The following is a 19344-nucleotide window of genomic DNA, read 5'->3' on the forward strand; positions in this document are numbered from 1 at the left end:
GTTACACTAGACTGCAGCGGGGGAGCCTGGAGATTTCAAAAGCCACCTCCCTCCCTCTCCCATTGTACCCCTGGGATTCTGATGCACCGTGAGGTACAAGGTGCCCTGCTGGCGCTGGGGAGCCATAGAGGGACACAGCAGAGCCGTGTTTCAGGGGACCGGTTGGTGCACGCGCAGGGCTCTGTGGCCAGCCTCAGGGAGGATGTGAAGAGCCTTGGGAAGGGAGTGGTGCTTCGTAAATCGCCACGCTCTCTTCCCGTGGAAGTGGTGATTATTGTGGTTATTTTTAACACATTCATGACATGGGAGGCTGAGGGGGCTGGACTGCATGGAGTTGTGGGGAGCACAGCATGACAGGTATCCACTGTCCTGCTCAAGTGGCAAAGAGCCTGCACACCCTGCCTGCTGATACCAGTGGTGAGTCGAGGGTGGCCCCTGTTGGCTGGGGTGGAGGAATCCCCAGGAATATCTGGCCACGGATGTATCATGCCTGGCCGCCCAGAATCTAGGTCCTCTGTGCAAGAGGGGCACTGGAGATGGAGGCCCTCCCTCAGGGAGGAACCCAGGATATGTAGAGCTGTCACAGGAGCCAAACTGGGGACGAGGCCACAGAAGAGGGGGTCAGCATACCCAGACTTCTGTGTGGCTCCAGTCTGCCCTCCCCTGTCCACACGGCCTTGCAGAGTGCCTGGTGCCTGGCAGACAGGGGAGGACAAGGGCTGGAGGGTGGCTGCTGGCTGTAGCAGCAGGGAGCCACTGAATGCTCCTCAGCAGGGAAGTCTTGTGGCCAAGGCTGGGATCCCAGAGGATCATTTTAGGCCACAGAAGAGATTCAGGCTCATGTGGGAAGAGAGGGGAGCAGATGCACAGAGGAAAAATTAGAAACTGTATGAAAGCAGGGTAATGGAGGCAAGGACCAGGGTCCAGTGGGGTGGGAGCTCAAGACGAGCTGTGTTGGTCAGTCAGAGCCGGTCAGGCCTGCAGAGTCGCAAGCCCGGGTGCAAGCCCACCCCGCCTCTCCCCCATGTGAGACCCTGTGCCTTGTTCCTCCTGAGTGAAATGGCGGCACTGCTTCTCACGAGGACGAGACAGGGTGCCGGTGCGTGCGTGGTGACTGGCACCCGGAGTTGTTTAATCAATGTTACCTTATCCAAAACAACAAAAGAGGGTGTCAAGTGTCAAATAAGGACACGTGTCCCAGGCAGTGGATCCGCCTGGGCCTGGGCCTGGGCCTAGGCCTGGCAGCTGTGGGGGCGGCTGATAGATTGCAGGTCTGTGAGCGCCAGGGCCCTGGTCCAGCGAGCCTGCCGAGCAGAGGGGCTAGGTGGGCCACTCAGGGCCCTTGGGTGCTCATACCCTGCTGGGTCCTGCTTGTCCTCTGGGACTCTGCCTGCCTTAGCTCCTCCACAGGCTCATCCCGATCCAGGCCGAGTTGCCTGGGGCCTGTGCATATGTGTGAATGAGTGTTTGTTGCAGCAGATGCCACCTGGTCTTATCTGTCTTCTTCCCCTTGAGGGAGAACTGGCTTTCCCCTGTGGGGGAGTAAATTGCTGGCTTCAGCTGAGGGAGCTGGGGTGGCGGGTCGGGGGAGCCAGTCTGTGTAGGCCTGGATTGTGCCTTCCCATCTCTGACCCAGCCCCAACGGCTGGGAGAGGGACCCAAACCCTGGGCCTGGGGCAGTTTTCAAATAGGGTAAATTCTGGAAACCACCAGTCCTACTTCTGGGCATATCATGGGGCTGATCAGCAAGTGGTTGGGAGTGGAGGACATGAAGGCCACAGGGAGCAGGGCACATCGTGACAGGCAGGTGAGGCTGGTCTCTGGCATGTCCTAGTTCAGTGGGCTGTGGAAGGGGTGACATCTAGATCTGGTGAAGGGCGGGATACCTAACAGGAGCCGAATGAGAGGAGGGTGCCACATGGTCACAGGCTGAACAGTCCCTAGAGCACCTACTGATAATTGGGTGTTGCCTCAAAGGTATTCTGGGTGGAGGGCTTGGGGGGCCCTACCCGGAGCCTGTCTTAGACTCCCTTCAGTAAAGGCTGGCATGTCAGGCTGTGACGCTCCTCCGCCAGAGCTGAAGCTTTGTAGGGAGTCAAGATTACAAATATCCATTTCTAGTGACCCCTGCTGGGGGGAGCCAGGGGCAGGGCATTCGTTGGTGTTTGTTTATTGACATTTTTCTGGGCCAGGCTCTATTCGTGAGGTTAGGGAGATGAATCACAGACAGCTTCTCTCAAAGGGCTCATGGTGGGGAGAAGGGGCTACTTCAGACAGAAAATGGAACCATCTGTGATGAAAGGGCAGGTAGAAGGGGCAGCAGGAAGGCTTCATAGAGGAGAGGTCATCTGGGAGTTTCCAGGCAGAGAAGGTCGGGAACAGCAGGAGGAGATTGGAGAGGAGGTGAGGGTCCTACTCTGGATGAGCTGAGTTTGAGGGTTAGGACAGCAATGGCGCCCGGGAGAGGCTGGGCTGGCCATGGTGACTGGGAGCGTTGGTTCAGAGGGGTGCATTAGGCCGTGGGGGTGAACATGCAGTGAGAACAGGACAAGTGTGGCTGCCTGCTGTGGGAAGTGGCAGTAAAGTAGACTGGCCCAGGAGACCAGAGCAGAGTTGCCTCCATAGAGAGGCGAGAGGGAGCCGGAAGAGTCTGGGAGGTGAGCATCGGAGGGCAGGAAGGGTCAACAGGGTCCAGCGAGAGGAGGCCTGTGAAGTGTCCACGGAAGTCGGCAGTGAGGAGGGCGTTGATGACTCTGTCAAGAATGGTTTCAGCAGAAAGATGTGGGCAGCAGCCAGACTGCAGAGGATCGACAGGGGAGGTGACATTTGAGCCAGGAAGTGAGTGGCAGGTGAGAAACTGGCATGCCAGCTGGGGACCACTCACGGGTGGAGGGAAGCCAGAGGACAGTAGTCAGAGGTGGAAGGAGGGTGCAGGGAGGGCCTTCCAGGATGGGGGAGGCTGGGTGGGGTCGTGGGCTGCCATCGGGAAAGGACGTGAGGAAAGCTGAGAGAGGGGACAATGGAGGAGCCCTCCCAAGAAGGTGGATGTGCAGGGGCAGGCCAGGCACAGGTACTGGCCTTTGCAGGGGGTGGGCTGCAGCAGAGCTGGGAGGCGGAGAGGTGTGGCAGGAGATCAGGGCTCCTTCAGGTCCTCGCTCCTGCTCTGCATGGCATCATGGCTGAGGGAGTGGGAGGAGGGGACTTGAGGGAGGTCACCATGGCTGCAGAGGGGAATGAGGAGGGGACAAAGAAGGAACGAAGCCGAGAAGGGTGGCCGAGAAATCCTGGGCACCCAGAAGATGTGGAGCCCCTGAATCTGTCGCGGTGCCAGTTGGCACAGCTGTAGATCCTTCAGCCAGCCTGGGAGTGGGAGTGGAGGAGGTGGCTTGTCACAGGCTCCAGGCTGGGGACTGCTGAGCAGGCGTGGTAGAAGAGATGGATGGGGGAACTGAGGAGCTGGCAGGCGTGGCCCGGCACCTTCTCTGTGGTCTGGTAGAGGCAGGGTTCACAGTGAAGCAAGGGGGGACCACAGATGCTGTTCCAAAGGAGACCTGGTGACCTGGTGGGGGCGGAGGGGGCTTAGTGAGAAGAGGGGAGATGACAAAGATACACCAACATTCCTTCCTTCTGGGCATTCGCCACATGCAGGGCGTGGGACCAAGCACTTCACAGCCTTCTGTCAGAGGGCCCCTAAGGTGGGGCATTATGAGCACTGCTTTCCAGAGAAGGCAGGGTCAGAGAGGTGAAGAGAGTTGCCCAAGGCCACACAGCTGGTTAATGTCCATGCCAGACAGGATCCAGTGTCGCTACCCTGAGGGGTCTGGGTTTCAGGGGTGGTGGAGAAGTTTCAGGGATGAAGTGGCTCAGGTCCTGGGACTGGTGGTTAAAGTGAAGGGAAAGGCCCTTGATGAGACTGGAAGCAGGGCTAGGGGCCGTTCAGAGCTCCCTGGAGTTTGCTGGAGGGTGGGTGGTCATGCTGCAGGGCTTTCTCTAGGCTGCAGAGCCTGGTCTGAACAGCAGGGGGCAGGAGGAGTCCAGCCCTCTGGGGTCCCTTCAAACTCTGGTGCCCATTCTGTGCCGATCCAGTTTTCAGAAATAGGTGAGAGCCTGGGGTGGGGAGGGCAGTCTGGGAACAGCATCAGCTGAGTCCTGTCCCCAGGTTCCAATCCCACCTGCCCCGCAATCTACTCGGGCTGGGTCTTTCCCCCTGCACTCCTGTCTGTCCCTCACCTCCACTCCCTGGTCTGAGGCTATGTTAGTCATCTTCCCGTTACTGTAACACATACCTGAGATAATAATTGTATAAAGAGGGAAGGCTTATTTTGGCTCACAGTTTTGGAGTTTTGGGGCACAGCACATCCTGGTGGGAGTGTGTGGTGGAGGAAGCCCAGGTGCCTCGTGTCCAAGAAGGAAACAGGAAGAGGAAGGAGCAGGAATCCCATCATCCCCAATTACTGAAGACCTCCTCCTATGCACACCTCTTAAAGTCCCAACAGCACCAAACCGAGTACTAAATTTTTAACACGTGGGCCTTTGGGGGACATTCTAGATCTAAACTTAAGCAGAGAGAGAGGCTTGGAGGAGCCCCTGTCTGCAGGCCGGGAGAACTTGGTGGTGCTGCCAAGGCCTAGACCAGACACACAAATCCAGGACACCTGGAGCTCGGCCGAGGCAGCAGCAGGCTCCTGGAGCACCTGCTGTTCTCCTGGCTGCAGGGGCAATGGGAGGAGGGTCTGTTGGGTATAGGCCCCTGCCCCAGGCCCTTTGGGTCTCAGGGGATTGGCATTCTGACCTGTGCCTCCAGGTCATGGCCCATTACTGCTCTGGGAGAGACTGGGTCCTGGGCCCAGCCTCAGGCCCAGTGTGAGTTGCAGGTGCAGGGGAGAGTTGAATCAGCCCCTGAAGGGAGAAGGCCTCAGCTTCAGGCTCACTGGACCCTGTGCTCTTTGACAAGTCATTTCCTTCTGTGGTCCTCAGTTTCCACATCTCTCAGCAGAGATGAGAGTCCCTTCGTCCCACCAAGAGGCTTAAAGGGGATAGATGTGGGCAGGATTTGACACAGGCACCTCCCCACACCTCCTTAATTTGGGCAACCACTCTCCTCCAACCTCCCTGTCTGGCTGAGGTGAGAGGTGGACGAGATGATTGTGAGGCTCTGGGTGAGTCTTGGGTGGCCTTCTGAGCTTCAGTTTCTTTATCTGTAAAATGGTGGTGTGGGGCAGGGGGCAGGATATGATGCTCTCTGCATTGCCCGCCATTGGCTCCAGGCCCTCAGGCCGAGGACCAGCAAGGCTGCCCTCTCTGTGCCACTGTGGCAGGACCAAGCTGGCTTCTGCTGAGCCCCTGCCACTGCCTCCGTGTTCCAGGTGAGGAGCCGGAAGAGGAACCGAAGGTGAAAACCCAGTGGCCAAGGTCTGCAGATGAGCCTGGGCTATACATGGCGCAGACAGGTAACTCGGGCCCGCCTCCCTTGCTCCTTGGCGGGGGCCCGACTGTGTGGCGTCTGGTGGCATGTGTGCTTGGCGTGTGCCCGTCTGTGTCTATGTCCTGGAGCTCAGTCGCGTCTCTGCCATGTGAGGCCTGTGGGCAGAGCTGGGTTGCCTTCCAAAGAGCTTGCTACTTGGGGTCAGGGTAGGAAGGTCCCTCTGATGCCTGCCCCCATCTTGCTGGTAGTCCCCCAATCCCGTGAAACTGAGTGCCTGGGAGGTACCCCCTGCCGCCGACGCTGTCCCTTTCTCGTAGGCGACCCAGCGGCTGAGGAGTGGTCCCCGTGGAGCGTGTGTTCCCTGACGTGTGGGCAGGGTCTGCAGGTGCGGACCCGCTCCTGCGTGTCCTCCCCCTATGGGACCCTGTGCAGCGGGCCCCTGCGGGAGACCCGGCCCTGCAACAATTCAGCCACCTGCCCAGGTAGGCCCATCCCCCTCCCTTACCCATCTGCCTGCAGGGTTAGGTCCTGCCTGGGACTCAGGCACATGAATCTTCCAAAAATGCTTGATTGCCCCCTCATTCCATTCAACTAACTTGCCTGTCCCTACACTATGCCTTAGGCCCCACATGCTATGCCAGTCCAGTGCAGGGCACTGGGGTCACAGCAGAATCCCACCACACCTAGCTGGGCTCAGTTCTGGGCACCTCCCTCCCCTGATGCCTGCATCCTGGTAGGCAAGGCTCATCCTCACCTGCACTGCCCCCTGTGTCTCCCCAGTCCTGGCCTCGCAGCACCCCCTATACTTACCACCTCCCTGCATTTGCTTATTCAGCCCATCCTGCAGGGACTAAGATGAATGCTACTTTTACTTTAAAATGATTCCTCTCTGACTGGTCCCTTCTCTCTGGACTCTGCATCCCACTCCCCAGAGAGGTTTCATAGACCCTTAAGCCTTCTTCCATTGAGCATGTAGTTGTTGAGGAAATGCATGTGCCTGCCTGGGACAGGTGGTGACTGTGAGGGGCGGAGCCCGATAGTCCTGCTCCTTGCTTCCTGATGGAGAGAAGTGGTGCCTGGCTGTGATTTAGAGTAGGGCTTATTTGGGGAGGGCTCCTGGTACTGGGGTGTGGCAGGTGCTTGCAAAGGGCTGGGGCAAAGCTGTGTCCAGCGTGTGAGCTCTGTGTCAGTGTCCTTGTAGAGGTTCATGTCTATTTGTGTGTCCATGAGGTTGGGGCTGGGAAGGGCACTTCTGTTGCCCCAGGCCTGCTATGTTGGATTCAGGCTGTGATCTGGGGGTGGGGAGGCCCGATGGAGTGGATCTTGGGTCCCTTCCTGAGTTTTCCTGAACTCATGGTTCTTGGGTTGGTCCTGCAAGTGTCTACTGGGGCCGTTCTGTGTGAGTTGGGACCAGAAGCCTGTGTTCCCTCAAAGGGCGGAGTCCTGGGGCCCTGAGAGCATACCCTGGCAACAAAACCCAGGGCAGAGCCAATAAGGAGCTGCCGCTGAGTTGTGGAGCTCCTGATTGGTGGGCGGATGGGCAGGCGCTGGCAGTGGGCGGGGCCAAGGTGCGGCCCAGCCACCAGCCACGTGCTTCCTTGCAGTGCACGGCGTGTGGGAGGAGTGGGGGTCCTGGAGCCTGTGCTCCCGCAGCTGCGGGCGGGGGTCCCGGAGCCGGATGCGGACCTGCGTGCCCCCCCAGCACGGCGGCAAGGCCTGCGAGGGTCCCGAGCTGCAGACTAAGCTCTGCAGTATGGCCGCCTGCCCGGGTCAGTAGCACCCAGGGGCTTCTAGGCAGGCACTGCCCATCCTGGGGGCGGTGGTGGTGGTGGTGGTGGTGGTGGTGGTGGTGGGGACCCAGGGGAGGCAGTCAGGACCAACACTCTGCGCCTGGGGATCCTACGAACTTGACCAAGCATGAGGAGACTGGAGAAGTATGCCTGCCAGTGTGGGAGGTGAGCCCCAGTTCTGACTTGGGGTTGGCAGTGTGACCCTATCAAAAGGGAGCTGCTAGCCTCTTCCTCTAAGTCCTGGGCTGCCCTTGTTGACAATAGCACTTTGGTGCCCGTGGCCCGCAGGAATGGGAGAGGACAGACATTAAACTGGGCTTAAGTGTGGGCAGAGATCAGAAGGCACCCATGCCCTCAGCAGCCCATGCCCTCAGCCAGAAGAGCACTCACACTTGGGTGCTGAGTGGAGAGGTGTCCTATGTTCCTGGAGCTTGTGACAGGCAGGCAGGTGAGGCCCAAGCACCACCTGCTCACTGCAGTCCCCTTCACACACCCTGCTCTAGTGGGTCTGGCCTGGCACAGGTCTGAGTGCCTAGCAGGCTCTGCAGTTTCCCAGTGGTACCCTGTCCTCACCAGCCCGCCCATGCTCTGCTCAACGGCCACCCCTGCTTGTGTCTCCCCATGCAGTGGAAGGCCAGTGGCTAGAATGGGGTCCCTGGGGCCCATGCTCCTCGTCCTGTGCCAATGGGACCCAGCAGCGTAGCCGGAAGTGCAGCGTGGCAGGCCCTGCCTGGGCTACATGCACGGGTGCCCTCACGGACACCCGAGAGTGCAGCAACCTTCAGTGTCCGGGTGAGTGGTCAGCATGAGGGTGTCAGGTGGCAGCTCTGTCCCTGGGGGCTCCTGCAGATTTTCACACTCCCCCTTTCCCACAGCCTCTGATGGCAAGTGGGGGCCATGGAATGCATGGAGCCTATGCTCCAAGACGTGTGACACAGGCTGGCAGCGGCGCTTCCGCATGTGCCAGGCCACGGGCTCACAGGGCTATCCCTGTGAGGGCACTGGAGAGGAGGTGAAGCCCTGCAGTGAGAAGAAATGTCCAGGTACCACTGCCTGCACAGCCCTGGGAACCTGGGGGCATGTGTGTGAGCCTGGCTGAGCCCCCCACTGTACCCACAGCCTTCCATGAGATGTGCAGGGATGAGTATGTGATGCTGATGACGTGGAAGAAGGCAGCAGCTGGCGAGATCATCTACAACAAATGTCCCCCCAATGCCTCTGGTAAGGGTGGCAGCTCTCCTTGCAGACCACCCCCCCCACCCTTCTTGCTACCCACTTCTGGGCCCCCAGCCCCCATCCTAAGGTATGAAGGGAGTGGGTGAGACTTGGCCCTCATCCTCAGCCCTCTGTCTTGTCCCCCTGCAGGGTCTGCCAGCCGCCGCTGTCTCCTCAGTGCCCAGGGTGTGGCATACTGGGGACTGCCCAGCTTTGCTCGCTGCATCTCTCATGAATACCGCTACCTGTATCTGTCAGTGAGTGTGCCCTGATGGGTCGGGGTGCCAAACATCTGTCCCAGACCCTGGTAGGGAGTGGAGGGAGCTTGAGGCTCACTCATTCCACACGCCTTGGAGTATGCTGTGCCCACTCTGCCTGGCTATGCCTCTCCTTGTCTGGCAAACTCCCAACTCAGACCTCAGTGCCTAACGCTCCCTTAGGATGCTCGTCCAAGTGTCTGTGTACTCCACTAGACTTGAAGGCAGGGGTGAAGTTGAGTTTTTGTGTGTGTCCCCAGTGCCCAACCCAGGGCCTGCCGTGGTTAAGGGTGGTATCAGTGAATGTGACCTGTGTGTATGTGTTTCTGGCTGTTTCAGGTATTGGCTGTGTGTGTGTTTTAAGGAGCATGGGTGACAGCACACGCATTGCACTTCAGGATACATGTGACCCCTTTGCGGTGGAAGGTGCCCTGCCCCGTACTGGCTTGTCAGCTTTTATACACACATCTGAGCACTTTCCTTCTCCAGTTGTTTCTACTACAGTCTTTTAAAAGTGTCTTGGGGATTCTCACTCTCTGGGTCTCTTTCTTGGACTCTGTCTCCACTGGGAGCCCCTTTGAGCCTCTCTGTCTGACCCCACATGCCTCCTCTCCTGGATGCAGGCAGTGGGTGTATGGGAATGGGATAGGCCAGCGTCTAGTCCCGGCTCCCAGTGCTCCAGTGACAGGGGCTTTCATGTCCCCTGCAGCTTCGAGAGCACCTGGCCAAGGGGCAGCGCATGCTGGCAGGTGAGGGCATGTCACAGGTGGTGCGCAGCTTACAGGAGCTACTGGCCCGGCGCACCTACTATAGCGGGGACCTGCTCTTCTCCGTGGACATTCTGAGGAATGTCACTGACACCTTCAAGAGGGCCACCTATGTGCCCTCAGCTGATGATGTGCAGGTACCACCCTGTACCCCTGAGGGAGGAGGGCTGGGGATGGAGAAGCCCCAAACAGAAGCGGGAGTCAGTACCTTGGCAGGTCTCAAGTGTGGCTGTACTGGGAAGCCCCCGTTCCCCAGGGCCGGGATTCCTGACCCTCATTGTTCTTTCCCCAGCGCTTCTTCCAAGTGGTGAGCTTCATGGTGGATGCAGAGAATAAGGACAAGTGGGACGATGCTCAGCAGGTGAGGGCCCGGCTTCCCGGCTCCCCCCATCAGGTCCAGTCGCCACCTTGGACCTTTACACCTTCAGTGCTCTTCTGTCTCCAGGTGTCCCCTGGCTCTGTGCACTTGCTCCGTGTTGTGGAGGACTTCATTCACCTGGTGGGCGATGCCCTCAAGGCCTTCCAAAGCTCTCTGATTGTCACGGACAATCTGGGTACAAGGAGGCAGGCCGGGGAGGGGATGCTGGGTGTGATAGAATCCAGACCACTGTGGCTGGGAAGGGTTCCCAGGGGCTCTTCCCTTTTTCCTCTTGTTTCTGGGCCCCATCTTGCCCCCGTTTAATCCCATGCTTGTGTCTTTCTCTCTACATTTCTTCCTCTCTCCATCTCCATGTTGTCTGTACCAACCTCCGTGTCTGCATCTGCCTTCCCTGGTGTGTGTCTTCCCCATGTCTGCCTCTTCCCCTGGGTCTCTCTGTTCTATCTCTGATGCTGTCTGCCCACCCTCATCCCCCTGCAGTGATCAGCATTCAGCGAGAGCCTGTCTCTGCTGTGTCCAGCGACATCACATTTCCCATGCGGGGCCGACGGGGCATGAAGGACTGGGTACGGCACTCAGAGGACCGCCTCTTCCTGCCCAAGGAGGTGCTCAGCCTCTCCACCCCAGGGAAGCCAGCCACACCTGGGGCAGCAGGCAGTAGCCCTAGCAGGGGGAGAGGCCCAGGAACAGTGCCCCCAGGCCCAGGCCACTCCCACCAGCGCCTCCTCCCAGCAGACCCTGAAGAATCCTCCTCTTACTTTGTGATCGGTGCTGTGCTCTACCGCACCCTTGGCCTCATCCTGCCACCCCCCAGGTAAGTCCACCTGAGCAGAGAGATCTGCCTGTAGTCCTATGCTCTCAGGAACCCCTTGCTTGGCTCTGTTTCTCAAAAACATCCATGTAGCTTTCAGAGGCTTGGCAGATCCCCAGCTCTAGACCTCACCCCAAATCCTGGGCCCACTGAGCCTCAGGGCTTTCCCTGGTAACCCTTACCCCATCCAAGGCAGCTTCAGAGTTTCTGACTGGGTCTGGGCACCTGCTGGCAGGAGCTGACCTCAGTGCCTGTCCCCCAGGCCTCCACTAGCTGTCACCTCCAGGGTGATGACAGTGACTGTGCGGCCTCCCACCCAACCTCCAGCTGAGCCCCTCATCACAGTGGAGCTCTCCTACATCATCAATGTGAGTAGGGGCCCCAGCAGGGGCCTCAGGTATCCTCCATCATGGGTGGCCAGAGGCCTGTCTGATGGGGAGGTGGTCTGTCCCCAGTGACAGGGAGAACCTCTGCCCTGGGTGGATGGCAGCTGCCATGGCAGGATGGTCAGGGGTGGGAGCTTCCCACCCTGGACTGCATGCATGTCTTCTCCCCAGGGCACCACGGATCCCCATTGCGCCAGCTGGGACTACTCCAAAGTGTGAGTTGGGTGGCAGTCCTGGGTGAGGAAGGGTGCGGCCCCAGAACCCCTCTTCAGAAAGGGTCTCCTGCCTGGAAGGCAAGAAGGTTCCTTGTGCCATCCTTGGTCTGAGGGGTCAAGAGCATATTCTGGGACTCCCTGCTGTCACCTCATGGATGTAGTCTTGCCCTGGATTTCACCTCCCTGGGCTATGGCCAGCACTGGGGGCAGGGCTGTGGAGCTGGGCCCAGGGCTCACGCCACCTCTCCCCCACCCAAGAGATGCCAGCTCAGGGGACTGGGACACTGAGAGCTGCCAGACCTTGGAGACCCAGGCAGCCCACACCCGATGTCAGTGTCAGCACCCGTCCACCTTTGCTGTCCTGGCCCAGCCACCCAAGGACCTGGTGAGTGGGGTGGGGGAGAGGTGCCTGGGCTGGGCAGAGGAGGATGGCCCTGGGCTGCCAGGGGCTCTCTGTGACAGTGCTTGTCAGGAGCTTGGATGATCCTGAATGTGCCTCTGTGCAGGTGCACTTGTGGGATTGCTCACAGAATCCTGTGCCCCTGGGATAGTGCTCAGCCATGACACCTGCCTGGGGGTGTGGCCACGGGCGCCGTGTGTGTGTGTGTGTGTGTGTGTGTGTGTGTGTGTGTGTGTGCGCGTGCGCGCGCATGTCTGGTTGTATGTGGAAGAACATGGGTGACTGAGTGTAAACGTGTCTGCGTGTGGGACTGAGTTTGGACTGTGCACATGTGAGAACAACAGTTAGAACCCGCCTGCACGTGGGTGTGCCAATCTGCACTAGACAGCAAGGCCAGGCACCCCGCTGCTGCCCTCTCTCAGCAACTCATCTCCCACAGACCCTGGAACTGACGGGGGCCCCTTCAGTCCCCCTGGTGATCGGCTGCGCCGTGTCCTGCATGGCCCTGCTCACGCTGCTGGCCATCTATGCCGCCTTCTGGAGGTAGGTTGAATGTTGTGGGGGGTGGTGGCCAGCCACCCGGCTCGGGCAGGCAGCCAGCGTCTCTGCCTCTGCCCACTGTGCCCTGTCAGGTTCATCAAATCTGAACGCTCCATCATCTTGCTGAACTTCTGTCTGTCCATCCTGGCTTCCAACATTCTGATCCTCGTGGGCCAGTCCCGGGTGCTGAGCAAGGCAGGTGCAGGCTCCAGGGGGTGCAGGGGTGGGTGTCTGCCGGGAATGGGAGGGGGCATGGGGGTGGAGAGCGTCTGCAGGGGAGGGGGAGTGTGTTCCTGTGGATATCCGTCAGGGACCGATACGGGTACAATGCAGCTGGGTGTTGGGGTGGGTGTGTGTGTGTGAAGTGGTGTATGAGCATACGTGAGGGTGCTGGGGGTGTGTGTGTACTCAGTGATGAGTGTTTATGTACATCAGTGAATGTGTGCGTGAGCTGAGTGCCTGGGTGCACGTGTTGGGCGGGTGGCATTGGGCCTCCTCCTGTCTGTGAGGCCTCTTTTGCCACCTACTTGTCGATGACCTGTGCTGACTGTCCCCCATGCCCTGTCCGCCTTCTCTGTACTGTGAGGGCCAGGCATGGGGCTTACTTGGCCTTGACATGGCAGGTGCTCTTGTCTGTCCCCAACCCTGTCAGCCCAGTCTATGTGGGGGTGGCCTGCCCGCCCGCCTTCCCGGATGCCGAGTGCTGTGTGCATGTCACCAGGCCTGTGTCGTGCTGTGTGTGGGTGCAGGAAGGCGGGGGTGCCTGGCAGGGCTCTGTGGGAGGCGGGGCTCAGGTGGGCGGCTGGCCGCTGCAGCCCAGCACAGTGTGGGGAGCCTGGCCCCTCCCGCCCTGGCTGCTGCTCAGGGCCACTCCCTCCTGTTCCCTCTCCCTGCAGGGCGTGTGTACCATGACTGCTGCCTTCCTGCACTTCTTCTTTCTGTCCTCCTTTTGCTGGGTGCTTACTGAGGCCTGGCAGTCCTACCTGGCTGTCATCGGGCGGATGCGCACCCGCCTCGTTCGCAAGCGCTTCCTCTGCCTGGGCTGGGGTGAGCAGGGCCAGTGCTAGACTCTGCTGGAGGGCACTGGGGGCAGGGGAAACAGAGAGGCTCAGCTCTGACCCAGCCCTCTGAGCACCCAGGTCAGCTGGGCCCTGAGCCCCAGCAGCCATCTCACTGCTGTCCTTCGCTCCCCCAGGTCTGCCTGCCCTGGTGGTGGCCGTGTCTGTGGGCTTCACCCGCACCAAGGGATACGGTACATCCAGCTAGTACGTGGGCCTCCCATGGCAGCTTGGGGTGTCGGTGGGTCTTTTGGGGAACAGCCCTGGGCATTAGGCCTTCTCAGGCTGAGACTGTGGCTCGTACCTGTTGTGGGTCTTTGGGCGAATTCTTTCCTATCTCTGAGCTTCAGTGCCCCCGACTATAACAGGACTTGCTGGGCTTGGACAGTCTCTCAGAACTCTTGAGCTCAGGGGTCAGCCTTTGTTCATTCCTATGGTAGTCCCAGGGGCTAGGCCTAATGTCCTTGACCTTTGTTGGAAGGGAAGTGGCTCATCTCCCGCTGTCTAGGGCTCAGTCTCCACTGGTGATGTGGGCATAGCAGCCAGGGGGGTTGGGGGTACTAGGGACAGTGAGGGTGGCGAGGGAGCTGCGAGTGTCTGATGCCCTGTTCTTCCCCGTCCCAGCTGCTGGCTCTCCCTGGAGGGTGGCCTGCTATACGCCTTTGTTGGTCCAGCAGCTGTCATTGTCCTGGTATGTGTCCCTTTCGTTGTCCTGGGAGGGATGTGGCCCCAGAGGGTCATCTTGTCACCTGTGCCACCTCCCTGCCCACCGGCTCCCACCAGGGTGCTTCCCTGCCCAGAGGGCAGCTGGTGACCCTGTCTTCCGTGCCCACTCGACTGGGCCCCAGGTGAACATGCTCATCGGGATCATCGTCTTCAACAAGCTCATGGCACGCGATGGCATCTCGGACAAATCCAAGAAGCAGAGGGCCGGGTAAGGGGAGGGTCTCTGCGACTTGGCCTTCCTGGGAAATGTGCAGGGAGGGAGGGCTGAGGGCACTCTTGGAGGTTCAGGGCTTCAGGGTGCCAACTGGGACTCCCCAACCTTGGTGCATCAAGGGTGCAGGCAAGGTGGGCCCCGGAGTGCTCAGCTGCAGCCCCTCGCCCACCCTAACCCAGCTCTCTCTCTCTCGTCTGCCCTCCCTCCCCACCCCTCTCGGGGCTCATTTTGCCCCTATCTCCCGGCTTCCCGTGTGTTTCCCCCTTCTCCCATGTCTGTGCCGCCCCCGAGGTCGGAGCGGTGCCCCTGGGCCAGCCTGCTCCTCCCCTGCTCAGCGTGTGGAGCGGTCCCCAGCCCCCTGCTCAGCTCAGCCTCGGCCAGGAACGCCATGTTAGTCGTGCCCCCTGGGGGGCGGTTGGGGTGGGTTGGGGCAAAGGAATGGGGGGGCAGTGCCCTGGTCGGGGGGAGGAGGGACTGTCAGCCCAGTGCCCTGGAGAGCTTGCCCTGCCCGCCAGCCGCCACTCAGTCTCTAGGGCTTGGGATAGGTGGCAGAGGATGATGGGGAGTGACTGTCCTCCCCCAAGGTGCTGGGTTCATTCGCCCACCCTTCCCTCTTACCCCTCCCCCAGTTCTCTCTAGGCCCAGCCATAGACTCCTCCTCCTCACACCGCCAACCTCCAAAGGCTCAGAGAGTCTTGGGCCCTTAGAATTTTTGAGCTATAGAACCTTGGAATTAGAATGATAGAATCTTAGAATAAGACAATCAGAAGCTAAGAATTAGAATGAGTGAATCATAGTCTTATCATCTGTCATAGAATCTGAGACTTAGAATTCCAGAGGCATTGAAATCTCACAATCAGAGACAGAATCATGGAGGTGGACAATTATTTCACCCAGGACACCCCGCCCCCCCAGCCCCCCCGCCCCAAGCAGCTGAGAATCCTAAAATCCTGGCTCCATAGGAGTGAATCTGCTAGAACCTCAGGGTCAGCCTCCCACCTGGGGCTGGAAATCCAGCTGAGCCTCCCTGACCTGTGAGGTCCAGCTTTATCTCGCACACCCCCAGACGCCCCTGGAGGTGGCTAGTGCCATCATTGTGAAGCTCTGAGGATCAGAGAGCTCCCTCTTCCTTGGGATGCCATCTGCCTCTGCCCAAGTCTGCTGAGCCAGCAGTTAGAAGCTTGGCCTTCAGAGTCGGCCAAGCTGGATTTGTGTCCCAGCTCTCCTCTCTGCCCAGCTGGGTGCACTCCAGTCTCCTCATCTGTGAATTGGGATACTAGCCCCCAGTTTTGTTTATTGGAGTTGTTTTGATCACAATTTGAAATAATGTATGTAAAGTGTTCAGTGCAGGGCCTGGCAGAGAATTGATGGTTAATCAATGGTAGCTCTTATTACTGTGATTAGACACTCTTGATCTTGGCTTCGCCTCCGGGGGCGACAGAGACCACAGTGCCCACCCCCTGCTGGGCTGAATAGCCCTGAACCACTCTTTCTAGGACAGGTCTTGGCCCCCTGCCCATATCTCTGCCTTGGCCTCTCTGGCTGTCTCTGCAGAATGGTGCCATACTCTGCCCTGTCTAGAGCTGTGCCTGACTCTCCGTGGGGGGTATTGTGGGTCGCCGTGGGCTGAGTGTGGTGGCCCACCCAGTAGGGCAAGGCCGCCCTTCTCTCCGTAGTGGGCTGTAGCAGGTGTGGAGGGCAGACCTGAAGGCCAGGGCCTACCTGCCTTTTTTCTCTGCCTTCCCCAGGCAGTGAGGCTGGGGAGATGGAGATTTGGCCCCGACCCCAGCTTTCACCCCCAGCACCAGCTAGGATCCTAGGACTCTGAGCAGCCACTGGGAGCCTGGCAGCTCCTCTGTGGGGAGCTGGGGGAGAGCCTCTGCCTCACAGTTCTGGCCCCATCTCCTCCCCAAGGATTTGTGCTCTGGCGTCCCCCCATGCTCTGCCTGTTTAATCTTTCTGTCTGGTGTGTCTGTCTGTCTCGTGCTCTCTCACTGTGGCTGTCTCTCCTGGTCTTTCTTCCTCTCCTCCTCTCCTCAGCCTACCCAGCTGGACTCTGGGGATGCGGCCGGGCCCTGTGTATTTTAAAACTCCAGTTGCTTCTGTGCGTTGGTTCTGAATGTCCCTGTGCCTGCTTCTGTCTGCCTCAGCCTCTCTCCCCTGTCCCCTTTCCCTTCCTCAGTCTCTGTCCCCTGACATTGCCTCTGGCTCAGTCCCACTGTGTCTGTGTGTCTGTCCCTCCCCCCTCTCCTGTTCCCGCTCTGGCCTGCAGTTCTCTGTCTCTCTGGCTCCAGCTCCTCAGCCCCTCTCTTCTTGGGCAAACTATTGAGGTCCTAGAGTTTGAGACCCTGTGGGTCCCTGAGCCCAGTGGAGGCCTAGGCTTCTACCACCTGTCCCCTGGAGGGTCACTCTGACAGACTCTCTGCCACTGTCCCCTCAGGGCCTCGCTCTGGAGCTCTTGCGTGGTGCTGCCCCTCCTGGCACTCACCTGGATGTCTGCTGTCCTGGCCATGACAGACCGCCGCTCGGTCCTCTTTCAGGCGCTCTTTGCCGTCTTCAACTCCGCGCAGGGCTTCGTCATCACTGCTGTGCACTGCTTCCTGCGCCGAGAGGTGGGCTGAACCTCCCACCCCGTCCAACCGCCATGCCGGGCTCTGGCTTCTCCCTGCTGTGTAGGCCAGGGGAATTGGGGACAGCCCCTTGGGGGTAACTCTTGGTGTGGATGCTGTTAGCCTGGGCATCCCTGTCTTCAAGCCTCCTGGCCAACTTCTCCCCTCTGGCCCAGGCGAGGTGTCCTCACCTTCCCCGAGGCCAGATGCGCATCTTCCCTTTCACGCCTGCCTAGGTGCCTGGGGTGGGAGGCACAGCCAGTGGTTGTCAGGGCCCTGTGGCAGGCCCAGCAGGTGCCCTCTGCCCGCAGGTTCAGGATGTGGTGAAGTGCCAGATGGGCGTGTGTCGGGCCGATGAGAGTGAAGACTCCCCTGACTCGTGTAAGAATGGGCAGCTGCAGATCCTGGTGAGTGAGGAGGCCTGAGCGTTCTCCCTCCTCGTCCTCCTGCCCTGAACTACTTGGTTTCCCTGTCCACGACAAGGAGTGGGCAGAGGCTGGGTTTAAGTCAGGCTCAGCCACTGATAGTGGGGTGGCACTGGACGAGTTCTTCCTCCTTTTGGTTTCCCACCAGTCCCGTGGGGCTCTGTTGGGCAGTACAGAGGGGGCGGGGCAGTGCCTCTGGCACACAGAAGCAGAGCTGGGCAGGGAGGGGCCTGGGTCCCCTCCCACCTGATGCACCTATCCTCTCTCTGCCCACCGGCTCTTTCCCTCTCGGCCTATAGTCAGACTTTGAAAAGGACGTGGATCTGGCTTGTCAAACAGGTGAGTCTGCTGGGCTAGGGCTGAGGACGGCCCCAGGGATGGGCATAAAGGGGGACCCCACTTCCTTTCTGGGAGGCCCTGATGGGGGCCTGGCTGCTAGAGTCCAAGTTAGGCATCAGACAGCTCTAAGTTGGATTCAAGTTTGTGATTGCCACGTATTGTATGCCTTTGGGTCAACATCTTCCCTCTCTGGGCCTCCCCGGGCATCTCTGCACAGGAGACAATGCTGCCTCCCAGGGAAGCCCCAGGACTTGGGGCCTGGTGGCTCAGGGGACATGTGTGCCAGCAGGAGCCTGGGCACATACTGGCTGTTACTTTATTATATCACTTTCATGATTCTTACCAGAACCTTTTTTATTCCTGTTTCCTGGGGAGATGCTGCCCAAGACACAGGGAAAAGCAAGGCTCTGTGACAGACCTGGGGCTGTGGGGTAGAAGTCAGGACATGCACAGAGCACCAAGGGGGCTGGACCTTGGCTTTGTTTCTTGCCCTGCCTCCCTGTAGGCCTCTGAGCCAGTTGTCTTCTCATCCCCTCTGGGGACAGCTTCCTTCCCTGTCCAAGCTTAGGGGCTTGGTACCTGCCCAGCTGGGGCAAGAGCCTCTGGGGCTCCTCCTTCTCAGGACTCACCCCTTCCTCCCACTCCTGCCCCCAGTTCTGTTCAAGGAGGTCAACACTTGCAACCCATCTACCATCACGGGCACACTATCCCGCCTGTCCCTGGATGAGGACGAGGAGCCCAAGTCCTGCCTCGTGGGTCCTGAGGGTGGCCTCAGCTTCTCACCACTGCCTGGGAACATCCTGGTGCCCATGGCAGCCTCACCAGGGCTGGGGGAGCCGCCACCCCCACAGGAGGCGAACCCTGTGTACATGTGTGGGGAGGGCGGTCTGCGGCAGCTGGACCTTACGTGGCTGCGGCCCACAGAGCCAGGCTCTGAGGGGGACTACATGGTGCTGCCCCGGCGGACTTTGAGCCTGCAGCCTGGTGGTGGGGGCGGAGGGGGTGAGGATGCCCCCAGGGCCCGGCCTGAGGGGACCCCCCGGCGGGCTGCCAAGACACTGGCCCACACTGAAGGCTACCCCAGCTTTCTGCCTGTGGACCACTCGGGCCTGGGGCTGGGCCCTGCCTACGGGTCTCTACAGAACCCCTATGGGATGACCTTCCAACCACCACCTCCAACACCCAGCGCCCGACAAGTGCCCGAGCCAGGGGAGCGCAGCCGGACCATGCCCCGCACAGTGCCCGGCTCCACCATGAAGCTGGGTTCCCTGGAGGTGAGGAGCTGTAGGGAAGGGGGAGAGGGGTCTGCCCACTGTGTGCCTGAGGCCAGGCCTAAGTCACAGGCTGCAGTCAGGAAGGGGCATTCCCCTCCCCAGAGCAGTACCTACAGCTGGTCTTTGTGCATTTCTTCCTCCATCTGGCCTCAGGCAGCTCCAGGGAAATCCTGGTGTCTGAATTCTTCCGATGGCTGTGGACTTCGTGCACTAAGGGCACACATCTGGAGTCACTTTTGCTCTAGTACCTACTGGTTAGGATGAGTCCTCCTTCAAGGAGACTGGCTAGGGCCAGGGGCTGTGTTGTTAGGGAAGCTGGATAGTAGGGCTGAGTCTGGGCCTCCACGTCACGTGGATTCGAGTTCCAGTTCGCGGTCTGCTGATCAGCAATGAGAGACTGAGCACATGGCTTAATCTCCCAGTGCCTCTGTTTTCTGTGTGTAAAGTGGGGGTAACATTTGCATCTCTTGGTAGAATAGTTTGGTGGATTGAGTGATGTAAGGCATTTATTTCT

General features: G+C 59.5%; 1 protein-coding gene across 10 annotated transcripts in view; it reads left to right on the forward strand.

Moving 5' to 3' along the window:
• The window catches only part of Adgrb2 (adhesion G protein-coupled receptor B2), a 35392-nt gene that overhangs the window by 12982 nt on the left and 3066 nt on the right, over nucleotides 1-19344 (forward strand). For 3 of the 10 annotated variants that reach the window (XM_046469429.2, XM_046469431.2, XM_058570949.1), the window contains 25 exons: nucleotides 5367-5450; nucleotides 5743-5907; nucleotides 7030-7194; nucleotides 7843-8007; nucleotides 8091-8258; nucleotides 8335-8436; nucleotides 8581-8687; nucleotides 9397-9591; nucleotides 9747-9815; nucleotides 9900-10008; nucleotides 10314-10647; nucleotides 10907-11012; nucleotides 11202-11245; nucleotides 11504-11630; nucleotides 12085-12188; nucleotides 12278-12380; nucleotides 13082-13232; nucleotides 13381-13450; nucleotides 13868-13934; nucleotides 14092-14177; nucleotides 14475-14573; nucleotides 16624-16795; nucleotides 17104-17199; nucleotides 17517-17556; nucleotides 18211-18830. In XM_046469429.2, coding sequence (XP_046325385.1) covers nucleotides 5367-5450; nucleotides 5743-5907; nucleotides 7030-7194; nucleotides 7843-8007; nucleotides 8091-8258; nucleotides 8335-8436; nucleotides 8581-8687; nucleotides 9397-9591; nucleotides 9747-9815; nucleotides 9900-10008; nucleotides 10314-10647; nucleotides 10907-11012; nucleotides 11202-11245; nucleotides 11504-11630; nucleotides 12085-12188; nucleotides 12278-12380; nucleotides 13082-13232; nucleotides 13381-13450; nucleotides 13868-13934; nucleotides 14092-14177; nucleotides 14475-14573; nucleotides 16624-16795; nucleotides 17104-17199; nucleotides 17517-17556; nucleotides 18211-18830 — 3548 coding nt within the window. The remainder of the gene's footprint in view (nucleotides 1-5366; nucleotides 5451-5742; nucleotides 5908-7029; nucleotides 7195-7842; nucleotides 8008-8090; nucleotides 8259-8334; nucleotides 8437-8580; nucleotides 8688-9396; nucleotides 9592-9746; nucleotides 9816-9899; nucleotides 10009-10313; nucleotides 10648-10906; nucleotides 11013-11201; nucleotides 11246-11503; nucleotides 11631-12084; nucleotides 12189-12277; nucleotides 12381-13081; nucleotides 13233-13380; nucleotides 13451-13867; nucleotides 13935-14091; nucleotides 14178-14474; nucleotides 14574-16623; nucleotides 16796-17103; nucleotides 17200-17516; nucleotides 17557-18210; nucleotides 18831-19344) is intronic. The other 7 variants (XM_046469432.2, XM_046469439.2, XM_046469436.2 and 4 more) reach the window with 5 other exon arrangements.

Source organism: Marmota monax, unplaced genomic scaffold (assembly GCF_021218885.2).
Source record: "Marmota monax isolate L192 unplaced genomic scaffold, Marmota_monax_Labrador192_F-V1.1 WCK01_AAM20220418_F8-fsc00008, whole genome shotgun sequence".
Classification (NCBI taxonomy): Eukaryota; Metazoa; Chordata; class Mammalia; order Rodentia; family Sciuridae; genus Marmota; species Marmota monax.